Below are 12,035 nucleotides of genomic sequence, written 5' to 3'. Positions count from 1 at the left end.
TATTACCTTGGTACCCAAGATGACAACTGACTTGAAATATGGCAGCCTGTGGACAATTATAGTGATGCTTTAGGAAAGTAGTAATGTCCCACAATACAGTGTTCTATTTTTCTAAAATGTTTGCTGGTTGGTTGCCTAATTTCACATCTGGAAATTATAATATTAACAATAAATTATGACCCTCAACAGATTCAAATTTTTATACCATTTTCCTCTTTAATAGTCAGACCTCATCTACGACACAGATGTTCCATTCTGATGCAGAACTTTAAAAGGGACATTGACATGTCCAGAGAAAACAACTGTGAAAGTAAATATATAACATAAGAAACAAACCTGGAAAAGAAACAGACTCACAGATACAGAAAACGAACTAGTAGTTACCAGTGGGGAGAGGGGAAGGGGGCGGGGCAAGATAGGGTAGAGGATTGAGGTACAAACTACTATGTATAAAATAAATAAGCTACAAGGATACATTGTACAGTACAGAGAATATAGCCAATATTTTATAATAACTATAAGTGGAATATAACCTTTAAAAACTGTCACTATGTTGTACACCTGAAACTTATATAATATTGTACATCAACTATACCTCAGTTTAAAAGAAAAAAGAAACAAATCTGGGAGCTAGCATGTTCAGTAGGAGAAAAAAAGATGACAAGTGAGTTCCCTCACTCTAGAAGTATTCAAACAGTAGAGAACTAACTGACCAGTGGTAAGAGATTTCTGTAGAAGAATACCTTGAATTAATGGGGCTTTGTGTTGGATCATCCCTAATAGGAAATAACAGCTATAATGTCAACTCCCTGAAAATAAGGACTTTGTTCACCAATATGTGCACAGTGTCTTGAACAGTCAGTCATTCACTGAATGACTATATAATTGATTCAGTATATCAGTGGTTCTCAAAGTATGGTCCATAGACCTCCTTGAAGGTCCATAAAACCCTTCATGAGGTGAAAACTAGTGTCATTGTAACACTGAGTTATCTTCTGCCTTTTTCATTCTCATTCTGATATGATTTTTCTTGAAGCTACATGGTATGGGATATTGCAACAGATTGAATTCAAAAGCAAATGAAAATCCAGCTCTATTCTATTAAAGCAAACATTAAAGAGATTTGTAAAAATGTGAAACTGCGTGTACTTTTCACTATTTTTTTTGTTTTAGAAAATGTAGTTATTTTTCAGAAAAACTATGTTAAATATATAATGAGCTTATTAATGTTTAAGTGAATTAACAAATACATATTTTAAATAATTTCAGTTTTCCAATGCAATAAATAACAATAGATATAATCCATATAAACAAAAGCTCTTCGGAGTTCTCAATAATTTCTAAGAGTATAAAGGGGTTTTGAGATAAAATTGAGAACCTCTGCTATATACTTTGTTCAATTTGGTTCCAGTTCAGTAGTTTTAGAAAACATGAATTTATGATTCAAGTTAGTTCATGATTTTTTTGTTTTGTTTTGTTTTTTGTTTTTTTGTGGTACGTGGGCCTCTCACTGTTGTGGCCCCTCCCATTGCGGAGCACAGGCTCCGGATGCGCAGGCTCAGCGGCCATGGCTCACGGGCCCAGCCGCTCTGCAGCATGTGGGATCTTCCCAGACTGGGATACGAACCCGTGTCCCCTGCATCGGCAGGCGGACTCTCAACCACTGCGCCACCAGGGAAGCCCCTAGTTCATGATTTAAATAAGAAATTGTTATTGAATTAATGATTCAGTGAAAAATTGGTGTGTGATATTGGTTTGGGTTTAATAAATTACAATGGTTTGTTAATGTTTTAGATTCCTAATTTTAGTACTTTCTAAAAATAGGTAATTGAAAGAAATAAAGTCATGTTGGCTAAAAGACTTTACCTCAATGAAAAAGGCTGGAATAAATATACTAAGCATTTCATCATACTGCTGTCAACTAAGGTAAAGCTCAATTCACTTAAGTCATGGGAAAAGAGACTTCAACTGTTGAGGGTTGAAACTACAAGAAGCCTTTGTTAATTTATAGATTTTTAAAAATTTTAATTAATTTATTTACTTTTGGCTGTGTTGGGTCTTCATTGCTGTGCACAGGCTTTCTCTAGCTGTGGCCAGCAGGGGCTACTCTTCTTTGCCGTGTGTGGACTTCTCACTGCGGTGGCTTCTCTTGTTGTGGAGCATGGGCTCTGGAGCACAGGCTCAGTAGTTGTGGCGCACGGGCTTAGTTGCTCTGCGGCATGTGGGATCTTCCCCCCCGCCGAACCCGTGTCCCCTGCATTGACAGGTGGATTCTTAACCACTGCGCCACCAGGGAAGTCCCTAATTTATAGACTAAATTTTACATATAGTTTTATATTTGTACTTTATTGGGGGCAAAATGAAAAATCTAAGGAAAAGTGAATAAAGGCCCTTCTTTACATTTGTCTGTAATAATTAGAGCAATTTAAGCAATTTGTCTAAGTTAATAACACTGCAGATGTTACTTATAGAGTTATAGTGCTTAAGCAAAAATGTAACTGTGTTCATTGAAATAATTGCATTATTGATGCATTCTGTGCAATATTATGGGACAATTCAATGAGCACACTAGGTTGAAAAGGAAGGAAGTGGCATTTAGTATGTTTCTAGAGCCAAACCATTTACACTACTCATTTCATTTAATTCTTGTAACAGTCCTGTGAGATATATATTAGAGTCTTTATTTTATAGATAAGAAAAATTAATTTCAAGTTAAATAATATCCCCCAACATTATACAGCCAGTCAATGGCTAGGATTTACATTTGGTTCTGTCTGGCTTTGAAATTCCTGTTCTTTCCAATGTACTGCACTGCCTGCCAAATCCTATGAGGAAACTGGGCTCATGTTGCAAAGGAAAAAATCTTGTTCCTAATGCTTTTTTTATTGTGGAAAAATTCACCACCAAAGGGACTGTGTAATAGTGTCACTGATATTTTGAAAAAGGAATATCTTTTCAATTTTTGGATCCATTTCCTACATATGACTCTAGTATTGCAATATTAATAATGGCCTGGTGTATGCTAATAAGTATTTGTTACATGAATAAATGAATAAGTGGTTTAATTCCATGCATTTTATCTAGGACACTGCAGACGTTGCACTGTTGCAGAAGTTGACGGAGAAATGGAGAAACTTAGTGAATAAATTTAAACAGGAAGTGGAAGAAAATGAAGAGTCTACAAGAGAAAAATTGCAAAGTGTTAAGGATGGCCTTGTCAAATGGCAGCAGTTCTTCAGAAATAATACGTGGGTCTCCAAGAATCTTGTTTTTCTGATTATATGACGTCATGTTTGATAACTCAGTCCAATTCTTCCTCTCTTTTTATCTTGTTTCTCTTTTACCTTGTAATTACTCTAACATTGATTTTGGTGAGGTAACCAGCTGCCCTTACACGGGCACAATCCTGCTAGGAGCTTGAATGGTCTTGCAGTTTCTGGTGCAAATCATCTCTGATCATCTTGATCCCTGTACCCAACTGCTGCTGCTTCCACTTAAGTCCAACTCTTCTTTTCTTCTCTTTACTCTCTTTTTAAAATCAAGTCAACTTATGTCATTACTCTTGGCAGACTTGAATATCTGGATCCATCTGCAAATTCTGTAGCATAGTGTATGTGCCGAGAAGTGGAATCAATGACTGGCAGTTATAAGGAGGGTGATTCTGATTGGATATCATATCTTGTAACAATTAGAGAAATTTGATAATGGAAGAAGCTGCCTTCCTTTGTTAATTAACAAAGTAGTTTATTGGAGGCTGGATGACTACATCACAGCCAAGGTTAGTGGGAATCCGTACTTTGAATGCAGGCTGGACTCAGTGATTTCTAAAGTTTTTTTTTTTTTTTTAACTTTAAGATGCTTTGTCTGTTGAGGAAACACATTTAGGTACCATTTCCATTTCGAATTGAGAAGAGCGGTTTCAGTTTTTCATATCCTCTAAGACAGCTGTCTGCAACCTTTTTGGCACCAGGGACCAGTTTCGTGGAAGACAGTTTTTCCACGGACTGGTTGGGAGGGATGATTTCGGGATGATTCAAGAGCATTACATTTATTGTGCACTTTATTTCTATTATTATTACATCCGCTCCAGCTGAGATCATCAGGTATTAGATCCTGGAGGCTGGGATTTAAACCCAACCTGCCTGGATCGAAACCTGCTCTAAGAGGTTTCCCAGTGAGTAGATTTGGAAGTTGTGGAAGCTGAAGCTGGTACATATCCAAGCTGGTTGCTGCTGCCATTGTCCGCTTCTACTGTGTGTTGACGTTCAGCTGGGAGAGGAGCACAGGTGGCAGTGGTTCCCTTCTCCCTTTCTCCTCAGGAACTTCTTTATCAAGAGCTTTCTCCTTGTGAGGCTTCAAAAGATATTAAAGGAAACTCTTAACAGAAGTTGGGGCTCCTGACCTAAATGTTGAGTTTTAATTGTTCTTTAGGCTTCCTTTCTATTTATATATTGTTTTGGCTGCTGTGTTCAGCAGGAATCATTCTTATGATGACCTAATTTTGGGTGCTGAGGACCCAGAGACCACTCTTTAATACTGTCATGGCCTCTGACCCTGTAAGTTGCTTACTCAGGTCTGATTAGTGTCTGAATTTATATTTATATTTGTAAATTTAAAAATAAATGCCTATGAGGGAGAGGCTGAACCTGAAAGGCATTTGGGAAAATCATCAGGGAGAAACATTATTAATTGTTATAAATGTGTGGGTTCATGATTTTCTTTGTTTATATATTGTTATGAGACCATGCTCTTGCTCTTTTTCCTTCTTTCAGTGGAAAAGGCATTCTATCCCCTAGTAAAGAAAATAGATTTGAATCAGTTGTTCAAGACTTCAAGCAGTGGCAAAAGGTAAGACTTTCTAGTAAACAGCTTGGTAATCAAAATGCTGTTTGTAAACTTGTCACTCTTCACCTACAACTGGGTCACATCTCATCCTTTAAAAATGCCGTACTAGGTTTTACGAAAGATAAGGAAAGCATCAAGACTACAGGGGCTTTTAAAAATACTCTTAAAGATTCTATTTTCTGTTCTATTTTAGATTTTCGAGTCAAAGTTAGGCTGCCAGAAAAAAATTGGGAAAAGACACTTGGGTGGCAGTTAGGGTAGTTCTGATTCTCTCATCTAATTGTCAGACATAAGTAACATCTGTGCCTCTCATGTACCTGGCTTTTTTCTTTCTTTTTTTTAAATAAATTTATTTATTTATTTATTTATTTTTGGCTGCTTTGGGTCTTCGTTGCTGCATGCAGGCTTTCTCTAGTTGTGGCGAGCGGGGGTTACTCTTCATTGTGGTGCATGGGCTTCTCATTGCGGTGGCTTCACTTGTTGTGGAGCACGGGCTCTAGGCACAAGGGCTTAAGTAGTAGTGGCCCGCGGGCTCTAGAGCACAGGCTCAGGAGTTGTGGCACATGGGCTTAGTTGCTCCGTGGCATGTGGGATCTTCCCGGACCAGGGATCGAACCCGTGACCCATGCATTGGCAGGCAGATTCCCAGCCATCAGGGAAGTCCCTACCTGGCTTTTTTCTTTAGGACAAATTGGACTTTTAAAATTAATAACATCTTTTAAAAAAATTGTGGTAAAATATACATAACATAAAATTTATCATTTTAATCATTTTTAAGAGTACAGTTCAGTGGCATTAAGTACATTCACATTGTTGTGCAACCATCACCACCATTCATGTCCAGAACTTTTTTATCTTCCTGAACTGAAACTCTACCCATTAAACAAACAATAACTCCCCATTTCCTCCTCCTCCCAGCCCCTGGCAACCACGATTCTACTTTCTGTCTTTATAAATTTGACTACTCCAGGCAACCTCATATGAATGAAATCATACAGAATTAGTCCTTTTGTGACTGACTTATTCCCTTCAGCATAATATCCATAAGGTTCATCCATGTTGCAGCATATATCGGAATTTCCTTCCTTCTTAAGGTAGAATCATATCCCATTGTATGTATATATCACACTTTGTTTATTAATAACATCTTTTTAAAAGGGTTCAAACTTTGAAAATAGGTTTCATTAATCAAATTACTATCATGTTATAGTAGTCTGACAAGGGAACATATATGATACTGAAATCCTCCAATGTGAACATCAAACTCATGACCTAATGAAATCACATCCAGATCCCAGGAAACCATTTTCTTTTCTTTTGGAATGATTTGAGCAGAATATTCTAAATTGAAGATGTTTGTTGTCATATATAAAACATAGCTAGTTTAGTGACTTTTTTTTTTTACTGTTTATCTGTTTGACATTGCATAGATAAAATTGAAAAAAATCATGCTTCTTTTTTTAGTAGGAATAATAATAATTCTCATTCATTAACTTGTCAGGCTGAAGGTGCTTTCCACATGTTGCTTTACATATTCTTCATAGCATCCACATGAGGCAGGTTTTATAGTCCCCATCTCACAGATGTGGAAATTGAAGGTTAGAAGTGTTAACTTGCCTTAGTTATCTGTAAATGGTAAATGGCTGAGTCAGAATTTGAGTCCATGTCTCTCCAATTCCAAAATTCTTACCCTTAATTGCTCTGCTACAGGTGCTTCCCTATACTGATTACTGATAAGTGTGGGTGATTTGTTTCCATTATCTGAGTCATAAATAATGGCAGGCTTTATATATAGGTTGCCCTTTATTTTTTCCACAAATATTTATTGATATGTCAGATATAGCACTTGGGCTTGGGATTAAAAAGATAAATGAAAACCTATACATTCTATGAACTTTCCCAGTTTAGTGGGGATCATGTAAACAGAAATATTACATCCTTACCAAAGCAAATAGTAATTTAAAATGCTCAGCTCTGTGAGACTTAATTGCCTATCACTAATTTTTTTACCTATATAGGATTTAATATAATTATTTTCATCCCTGGTAAACTATGGGTTATCTTACAGAGTATCAAAATTGATTAAATTTAACTTTGAAAATAAAATATATGTCATATGAAGAAATGGTATGACAAATAATAATAAGATATGTAATTCCAAAATATTTAGGAGTCACCTGAGTAGACTTTGATGAAATCAGTGAATAATGTGCTTATTTCTTCATCCCCCTTTCACTCTCTAGGTGTTGACTGAAGAAAAAGACAAATTTTCTGGGGATCTTCTAATGTCAAAATATGATTGTCTCAAGATAATTAAACATTTACAGGAAAGCTGGGCAGATATTGGGCTTGGGATATTTAGTCGCCATAAAAGTATGGAGGGAAAGTTACCACCAGAGCAGAAGCACATGGAGGAAATTGTGAAAAGTACAGGAAGACTCTACAGAGAATTTGAAATAAGAATAAATGGGGATAATGGTAAGGAAAAAAAAACAATGATAATGATAATGAGATGGCTTGACAATAGAAAGCATTTTAATAGTAATTATTATTTTCAATACAATTAATATTAAAAACAAAATAATACATATAGTTTTTAAAATCAAGGAAAATAAAGCATGGAGCATCACTTTATTGAGATATAAGTCATATACAGTACAATTCATCTATTTATACAATTCGATGATTTTTAGTATATTCACAGACATATGCAACCAGGTGGTAAATGATTTAAAATAAAAGAGGAGGTCAAAATGATGAATGAGAGTGAAATTAACAAATCATTTTGAATACTCCTGAAAGACTGAAGTTTACTGATGAAGGTAGTGAGAATATTTTCATCAAGGACAAGAAAAAGTTTGTTTTTAAATTATTTCTCTTTATATATCTCTGAGATGGGAGCATTTTCATTTCTTACTTTGCAAATGAGTTTAGACAAAAGTATAGAGAGGGTATTTTGCCATGATCTCACAGTGAATCAGTCAAAAATTAGAATCCAAACTTGATAGTTATTCAGACCAAAACTATAAACTTCATGTAAACCTGAACAATGACCGAAAAAATGACTCAAGAACTATATCTGTTCTAGTTTCTGTTATTAACTATCTTATAATCATGAAGAAGCTGTTTTTCATCATTGTCTTCTTAACAGGATAACTCAGTGAATTAATACCTTTAACAGAAACTGCAGTTCATGGTTTCTGGGTTTAATGCATTTCATTCTCAGCTGAGAGGAGAAGACAGAGTAAAAACTGTTATCAACGAAATAGTCCATCAGTCAGAAAAGCACTGATTACATAGTTTTTATTCACTAAATATTTATTTAGGAACTACTCTTTGCAAGATTCTCTGCTAGGCAAGCTGTAGGATAATAAGAAAATGGAAAAAGATATGCCCCTGCCCATGAGTATTTCATAATTTATTATTGATAGTAGACTTACAAATACTTCTAAAAGTTAATGCTTTTCTCACTTTTCCAGGTATCTCTAAAATTCTTCCAAGTTTGGTTAGTTCTCTTGAATTCTGTTCTTTCAAGTTGAAAAGGCTGCTGGAGTTTCCTGAACTGCTTCTTGAAGAATGGGAGGGACTTAATGAAAAAATTAATGAAATGAAATCTCAGTTGGATGCATCGTTAAACGTTATTGGTACTGTTCCGCAGTACAGAGATGTGGATTCTGGCTCGTAAGTTCCCATAGCTCTCTGCTGGGTAGAAGGGAATCCCCACGTCTCAACTGCATTTTCTCAGTACTTCGCCTCAGCAATGGGTATTTGGGGTCAGATAAAAAACTCTGACATCCTCTTCCTCCAAGTAAGAAAGCTATCTGACTGGGAGCTGGAGGGTGAGGGAGTCCTGGGTTCTTAACTACAGCAGTCTAGGGTGGAGTTTCTGCCTCCCTGAGCTGAAAAGGGGAAGAGCGAGAGTAGTTTCGGTTCAAATACCATAGACTCTTGCCTTTCCTACTGAATCTTCATAAATTGTCTTGAATATAAGTTTCTTCAGTTGCTGTTTGTCCTTAGAACCATTTCCAGAAGCTTTCAATGGTTTTTGTTTTGTTTTAGTAATTTTCACTAATTTCACTGGAGAGCGGGTCACCTTTTCTCCTCCCACTGTCATGTTGGAAGTTGATCTCTTGAGAGGATTTTAAAACTCATTCTTCTCATTTTGTGGCCTCAGTGGTCTAGAAGTAAATGTAAAGGGAGTGAGTGTAATAAGTCTTTACAGTAGAGGTCTAACACTGAAAGTAAGGTCTGCATTGTCCAGAGTGCATTACACCTAACCCTCGTGAGGTTAGGAAGGCTGTCAGTGAGTAGCCATTCTACAAGATAATTCAGGGATTTGATTCACCTTTCTCTGAGCTCTCAAACAGTTGTACACACTGAAGTTTACTAGCCCCAGCCAAATAAAACCCTTTCTTTTATCCAATAGTTACTTTCATACTCTTAAGTAAGTCACTTATCTTTATTTTACTTGCTTTTTCCTTCAGGGTACTCCAAGCACATATATTTAACATGATTCAGCAATGGCTTTTGAAGATAGGCAATGAAGTTAACAATGGTAACATGGAACTTCAGCGCCAAGTATGTACTTGTAGGAATTTGTTAGATTATTTTTTGCCTTGGCTGGGAGTTTTCTTCAAGGAAAAACCAAGTCATGCCTATCCAATTGAAGCAGGAGGTTGGGAGGGAAAAATGGGAACTTATATAATATAATTACTGAAATGATTTTCAGTGGATTTTTTTAATGAATTTATTCATTTTATTTATTTATTTTTGGCTGCGTTGGGTCTTTGTTGCTATGCGCAGGCTTTCTCTAGTTGTGGTGAGCGGGGGCTACTCTCCCCTGTGTGGGCTTCTCACTGCCGTGGCCTCTCCTGCTGTGGAGCACAGGCTCCAGGCATGCAGGCTTCAGCAGTTGTGGCACGCAGGCTCACTAGTTGTGGCACATGGGCCCAGTCGCTCCGCAGTACGTGGGATCTTCCCGGACCAGGGCTCGAACCTGTGTCTCCTACATTGGCAGGCAGATTCTCAACCACTGCACCACCAGGGAAACCTCAGTGGATTTTTAACTGCAGTATGTTCCTGCCTTTGGAATGAAGCTTCACAGATGATCAAAAGTTTTTGAGATCTAATTATTATCTTTACTCTTTACTCGGTATACCAAAAAAATTTTCCCTCAATAGCATTAATCATTTTAAGAATTTATGTTGGTGCCCTTGACTGGCTGAAGGAATGACAGAAACATGTTTCTAAGAAGAAAGACAAGATGCTACAATACTACTGGTCTACAGTTATTTGAACAAATAGGGAATTGTCCTGCAATTCTGAAGAACTAAACCTGTGGAATTCTTAACTAGCACATCATGAAATAATAATTTGCAAAGGATGTCTTAGTTTTTTACGTTTACTTCCACTTCCTAGTCTTAATTATAATCTAAATTTATACAGGAATCTCTTATTATAAGTAAACTTAATATGCAAATATTTGACCTTACAAAATTGATAAAATGAATTTAATTAATTTTAATATTGCTTAAATTGGGAATTTGAAAGGCAGAGATCAGCATGTTGTATGGGAATACTACTTATGAAGCATTATATCACAGTCTATGAGCACGTTGTGAACATAGAGACATCAAGAGTTGAGGAGCAAATATGTTAAGACTGAAGTATGGATCCAGGGGATCCCCAGGCTTGGGAGAAATTTCTATGACTTAGAACACAACCAAAATTAAGAAGAAAAAGGGTAGGAGAGTGCCTCTCACATAGTGGAACTCAATAAATATTTCTCGAATGAAGTAACAAAGAACATTCCAGCATTGTTGATGTTTTATGGTGTTGCTACATTAACCCCTTCTTTGGTAAGTTTACCATTGGATACTCAGCTAACCATTGGGGATTATCTCCGGGGAATCATATTCTCAATTTTTAATATTGTGGAATTCAATTTTTATAATATAGAATTATTTAGAAAGTACCTTTATATACTTCTCATTTTTATATTTTATATACTTCCGTATTTTAACACTACAGCATTATAATATAGTTAAACTGCCTAGAAAACTTGCAAGATTATACATTCCTTGAGGAACTGTGTGTATCCATATTAACTGGTATAAGTATTTAAAAATGGAAAAGTTTATCTTTTTTTAACCCACCATTCATTTTCCTGTCTGATCCATTTTCTTCCAGATTTTTTGGTTTTGTTTTGTTTTTTTCTTTATACCTTTACTCCATCTAATCTGTGCTGCTTGGCAGTCTGAAATAGTGATCTTCAAATATTTTTTTTATCATGTATCTCTATCAGCAAAAAATCTTTGAACAAGTTATTTCTAAATTACTTATGAGAATTTCTCTGTTAACCTTTTTGGTACATGATAAAATAAAAACAAATAGTCAAAAGAGATGAAATGAATAATATTTAAAATAATTTTTAGTAATGGTTTTAAAAAAACTGATGTGATTGAACAGGCTTCATAATTGTTTTACAATCACAGGTTAATACTTAGTGATAAAGCCATTTGAAGTTCTGCTCCTAAGTTCAGTTTACTTTGTTACTTGTTTTTAAGGACTGTCATTGCTGAAATAATAGCTCACAAAAGAACAATGCAAATTGAAGAAGTTTATTATTGGCTGTATTTATTAAATAATGCTCATTTTTCAATTCCATCAATCAGTTATGTAAAGATTTAAAACAAATTGTTTAGTAAAATTTTCCATCTACCATAATGTCAATCAGTTGTTCTTATAAACATTAGGCAATGTAGCATTTCTTTTTTCTAACAAAAGATCCCCAACCAGTTGATACACTTTATTTGTAAGATTTTAAAAGAATTAGAAACATATTTCCAGATTTTCAAGTATATAAATTTGAGAGTTTTTAAAAGTGAGCTATATATCATTTTCAGCAACAAAATCATACCAAGATGGAAATCCTTCCAACTCTCCATTTTCAAAATGACTGCTCCATAATGTAAATTTCTTTTACTCATTGTTAAACATCAATTGTATTTTGAAGGGAAAAATTAAGTGTGATTTTTTTTTTATATCAGCTAGGAGATGGCTGTGTTGCCACTTGCCATCCCTGAAAAGATTAGTAAATTTGAAACAAGCCGTTTTATAAAAAAACACTTAATCTTAAAGTTTCTCTTAAGAATTTTATATCAGAATCACAGTAAATCTCTGGTTTATAA

At 35.5% G+C, this 12,035-nt stretch overlaps 1 protein-coding gene across 7 annotated transcripts in view; it reads left to right on the top strand.

Moving 5' to 3' along the window:
* Positions 1 to 12,035, top strand: part of AXDND1 (axonemal dynein light chain domain containing 1) — a 65,781-nt gene that overhangs the window by 28,326 nt on the left and 25,420 nt on the right. For 6 of the 7 annotated variants that reach the window (XR_013828207.1, XM_079920486.1, XM_079920487.1 and 3 more), the window contains 6 exons: positions 1,825 to 1,926; positions 3,085 to 3,248; positions 4,773 to 4,848; positions 7,089 to 7,323; positions 8,325 to 8,526; positions 9,330 to 9,423. Coding sequence is in view for 6 of the 7 variants with exons in the window: in XM_079920486.1 (XP_079776612.1) it covers positions 1,825 to 1,926; positions 3,085 to 3,248; positions 4,773 to 4,848; positions 7,089 to 7,323; positions 8,325 to 8,526; positions 9,330 to 9,423 (873 nt within the window). In the remaining variant the exon portion in view is untranslated. The remainder of the gene's footprint in view (positions 1 to 1,824; positions 1,927 to 3,084; positions 3,249 to 4,772; positions 4,849 to 7,088; positions 7,324 to 8,324; positions 8,527 to 9,329; positions 9,424 to 12,035) is intronic. The other variant, XM_079920488.1, reaches the window with a different exon arrangement.

The sequence above is a fragment of the Stenella coeruleoalba genome (assembly GCF_951394435.1).
Source record: "Stenella coeruleoalba genome assembly, chromosome: 1".
Taxonomy (NCBI): domain Eukaryota; kingdom Metazoa; phylum Chordata; class Mammalia; order Artiodactyla; family Delphinidae; genus Stenella; species Stenella coeruleoalba.
The sequence above is the reverse complement of the archived record's forward strand: the minus strand, read 5'-3'. Positions and strand labels throughout refer to the sequence as shown.